General features: G+C 41.0%; 1 protein-coding gene across 1 annotated transcript; it reads right to left on the bottom strand.

The window, feature by feature from the left end:
* Nucleotides 1-511: 511 nt before the first annotated feature.
* On the bottom strand, nt 512-3,628 carry LOC128199509 (uncharacterized). The gene is made up of 2 exons (XM_052889454.1): nt 3,253-3,628; nt 512-2,411 (listed from the first exon to the last, which is right to left on the bottom strand). The coding sequence occupies exon 2, from the start codon at nt 1,724-1,726 to the stop codon at nt 872-874; it is 855 nt and encodes a 284-aa protein (XP_052745414.1). The 5' UTR covers nt 1,727-2,411; nt 3,253-3,628; the 3' UTR covers nt 512-871.
* Between the last annotated feature and the right edge of the window lie 899 nt (nt 3,629-4,527).

The raw sequence follows: 4,527 nt of genomic DNA, 5'->3' as shown, positions 1-4,527 counted from the left end.
TTTCTTTAATGAATACATTTTTCTATCCAATGTTAATTAATTAGAAATTATATGAAATACTAAAAACCTTATATTTTGTTAACAGTAATTAGAAATAAGTTATGTTTAAAATTATTTTTTCAAGTTTGTTTTCGGTAAATTATTCTCGAAGTTATATTATATTAAAATTTTATAGTTATGAATTATTTACATATATATTTTGTTTACTTTTACTTTGTAGTTTATAGTTTTGTTTTAACAATTATTTTTAGTTTGATCTGTGGTTTTAGTTTAGTTTTATGTCGCCATGACTACGCACATCCGTGGCGTCACCTGGTTCAAGGTTGTCAGCTGAAAATCAGCGCTGTATGTCCAATATATCCTTGGTACATGCAGCACAATGCTGAGCTGGACCCTTTTTCAAGGTTGTGCCAAATACGACATAGTGGTGTTCTGATGCTTAGACTAAACGGTTTGAGTATTAGGCATTACGCGATTTTTGAAATAAATGTTCTTTTTCTTTCTTTCTTTATTGCTCGAATAACGCCACTGAGTGATGATATAACTTATTTGAAAACGAAATTGGTATTCACTTTAGCACTGGTTTTACTTTTAAATGCAATGAAGAGACTTGAGTGAAAGCTTAAACTACGCAGACGACGCTGACAAAATGGCGCCGTCACTCGACTGGATGATGTTGCGTTCGCCTCGTTTTTACCTAGTGGGTGGCAGTAGGTCTGTGTCGGCCCTCTGCCTTTTGAGTGGGGCGTGCTGCCGATAGCTTGCTGTAACGGTGGGACTTTTTAATTTTGGTCAGTTCCGCTTCTGTGAGTTTCGGAGCTCTGTCTCTATCAAGTTCTTGTTGCCTCTGGTTTATCCATATCGCAAGGAATTAGTTAATGTTATCCGTGAACGAGCCCGCTTTGACGACTCGTTCGAGGGAGTTTTGTTCGTTTGCAGTTCTCGGTGAGGTATCCGGTTCGCTGGTGGTGGCATCTGACTGTAGGTATGGCTGCAGTGGGTGTCGCTCTTGTGACGTAGTTGGAGTCATTTCCGGGTAAGGCCTAACTGCTCCACTGCTCGCGGCGGGCTGCGCGTGCAGCGGGAGGGCGTCGCGGTGCGCTGGCCGAGCGGCGGGCGTACGTAGCTCGGTGCTTATTTTATCTTCTTGTAGTAGGCCCACCATGCTAGTTGTGGGCGTTGGTGGGTGGGCATGAACTGCGCCTGTTCTCGCCGCAGGCTGCGCGTGCGATGAAAGGGCGTCGCGGTGCTTGGGCTGGGGGGCTGGCGTATCCTTTTGCGAACCCACCATGCCGGTAATAGGCTTGAGCTGGCGGATTTGCATTGCGCTCGTACTTTGGTACGGCGCTAGGAACTCAGCGGGGGTGCGCGGCGGTAAGGCTGTTCTTACGGTACTGTCCGGTGACTTATTCATGTCTGTCGCGGGCAGCGGGGGAGTTGCAACTGCGCGGGGATCGAAGTGGCCCTCCCTACGGTATTTTTTTTTAATTAGAATTCGCAGGTTGAAAATGCATTTACGCATCCCTTGTGGCATTTGTGGCAACCTTAAACGAGTAGGTTTTGGTCTGTGGAAATAATTCTTTTGAAGCGAATAAAAGAAATAGATACAGGAAATGATGCGTGGGTCTTCTACTAAGTCCACAGCTAGTAATTTAAGAGACTTTGTTGTTATTAGACGACAGTTAGCTGCCATAATCGATGCTGCTGCCAAAATGACGATATACATAGATTGCACATTACATCTGTAATAGAGTGAATCGGAACACAATGACAGCTGACATTGTCAACTGCCATTGTGTCACCATTAACAATGACAAGCATCGCTCTCTCTTGCCCGACGGTTTGCGCTGTGCACAAAAGTTAATAAGAAATAAAAGGATTTTTATTATAAGAAAACCCACAACAACATTAATTACAATTGTGTATACGTTCTGCATTGGCGGGTAATGAATATGTTTCAACTGCTGTTGCTGCTGTTGGATAAATGTAAACAGATTGCAACGCATTTCAATCATTTTTTATCTGGACAAAAATAATTGAGAGACTTTCAAGAACGCCTGGGCCACAGTAAAGATATTACAACCAGTATAATAACTCGGCCGTATTTTTGAAATAAATACCTACAGCCGCGCGGTACGTAAACATGTCATAGGGCTGCCCGCATGCAGCAATTTAATTACATTTGCTAACTTTGTGTTTCCACTTAGTTTTGTGATTGTAAATAAACTTTTTTTATATAAACAAATAAAATACTTTGTAAATTGTAGTAAAATGGGAAGTGATAAATAAAAATGCGTGTTTTTTGATTGGTTGATGTAATTAAGGCTGATACTACGTCAATGATCTTGAAGGATTGGTCGTATTCTTAAACATATTTATTTCGGTGATGCCATCTAGGTATTACCTCCACACTACGTGAACAAATAAAAAAAAAGATAAATACCTTCATGAAATTGTAGTGATTTAAAATAGATAATGAAACAATGAACAAACGCACTAATTGTCCCTACGATACGATAGTTCCCCTAGATTTCTCTAGGATGCCATTATCAGATCCTGACATGAAAAAAATGGGACTAACCTGAAAGAATATTCATCCAAACAAAAAAGAAACGGTTTACAAATGACGGAAATATCGCTGTAAATACGATACGATTCTTTTTGGAAGTCGGTTAAAATTCTTGTCACCAATGCCAAGCTGAGCAAAAGTTTTATGAGCTTGCACATTAAAGTGCATAAAATCCGCCATTTTGATTTTTTAAGAACTAAGTTACCCAGTGACACTCGGCCTATCTAGACGAGTCTAATGACATATCATTTATCAGTATGTGTGCTTGGCAAATTTGTTCGTAACACTCCCGAAGGTCGGCGCGGTCCGGGAGGGGGGTAACGATGCCCAGCGCGTACGACTTCACACCCGCGCAGTCCTTTCCTCCCGTCGCCCGCATACAACAACAAGTCATAACATTCAAACACATACTCCTCCTTTGGGCTTCGCCGCAGTCGGGTAACAAAACACAAATGATCCGAGCACAGTCACACAATACATTGTACAAGCAGTCGAGGTTTTAATACAAGCTTATCGTACCTACTGTATCGTGATTCATGAAACGCGTATAGCTACATATTTCAATCGTGTCAATCACTTTCCTTTACTCTATTCACTTTATTTACTAATCCAGATACCTACCTTTATTCTGGAGATAAAAGGAAATACCTTATCCATTAAAAAATACAAGATTATGTACCTACCTACTAATAAGTAAATTTATTTTAAAGTTAACCTTTCAGAGTTTCCAGGTAACTTAAAAAAAGTTATCTCTGGATGGGATAATTTTGAATTCATGCATCCAAAAACGGCACAGTATTTCCTACTGGTCATAATTAAAAAAATCTAATACTATTAATACACTTTACTCTGTTAATACACCGTGCGTTCGTTCGTCACCGCGGCACAGTCGCGACTGTCTTCACCCTACGATCACCCCATGTTCAAGGAGCGTAGGTATAGCTCGCGTTTCGACCTCTAGTATGAAGTCTAACTACTGGTTGTAATATCTTTTCTGTGCCTGGGCTTACCACAGCTGTCAGTCATCCAAGAATGCGCTACTCAGTGGAACAGCATGTTTTATAAGATTGAAAGACTTATTACCAAAGCACACCATACTAGGTTACAAAAAATTAGTAATGCCTACCCAACTGGCTTAGGCACTTAGAAGAACTAAGGCGCTAGATCGGCCATGCACCAAATGCGAGGCCGCTTGGAAGAGGAGTCCGTTTTCTGCCAAAATCAGAGGCAGAATTCAGAGCAGTCATTTTAAATCTAACAAATGGCTTATATGTTCACTCACAATTTTATACTTATTTTCAGACCTATTTTCTAATAATTTGAGTGCTTCACTATTAGATATGATCTTAAATAGTATAACTTTTGTATGACGTCTAGACTTGAATTATTATGTATCATTGATTTAAAGAAGTGCAGAAGGCAACGGGAAACCACTGCACTATTTTCCCTGGTCGTCAGTATGGAAAAGTCTCAGAGAGTGGACCGGGATCGCGAGCGCCGCACAATTATTTCGCCTCGCGAAGGATTGAGACGAGTTCAAGAAACTGACTGCCAACCTTCGCTAGTCGGAGAGGCACCTAAAGAAGAAGAATTGATTTAAAAAGGCTTATAAATGGAATATATTCGGTGAATTTGCCGTTGAACTGTTGGATGTAAATGAGTTTTTGCCGCTACACTCAGTTGAGCAACTGAAATGGTTGAAAACGCGCGTGCAAAACCACGTTGCGCAATCGCCTTGTTTCAGATCGTTACCATTTTATAAAACCTTTCTTCGACGACCTTCACGCACTCCTCATCTTTGGGATTCAAGTGTAAGATTTCTTTGCACAGGTCTTCGTATTCTTTGAAAGTCTTTTCGAGTCGGTCGCGTCTGACTAGGAGTTCCTCCACGTGGTTCTCCAGTAGATTCGCCTCTTCTGCTTCCAAATACAGATAAAGCCGTGTGATTGTGCGCTTTG

This window comes from Bicyclus anynana, chromosome 26 (assembly GCF_947172395.1).
Source record: "Bicyclus anynana chromosome 26, ilBicAnyn1.1, whole genome shotgun sequence".
NCBI lineage: Eukaryota > Metazoa > Arthropoda > Insecta > Lepidoptera > Nymphalidae > Bicyclus > Bicyclus anynana.
The sequence above is the reverse complement of the archived record's forward strand: the minus strand, read 5'-3'. Positions and strand labels throughout refer to the sequence as shown.

Bases quoted from the DNA above. Each gene is read 5' to 3' on its own strand.
- LOC128199509 (XM_052889454.1), bottom strand. From the start codon at position 1,726: ATGTATATCGTCATTTTGGCAGCAGCATCGATTATGGCAGCTAACTGT.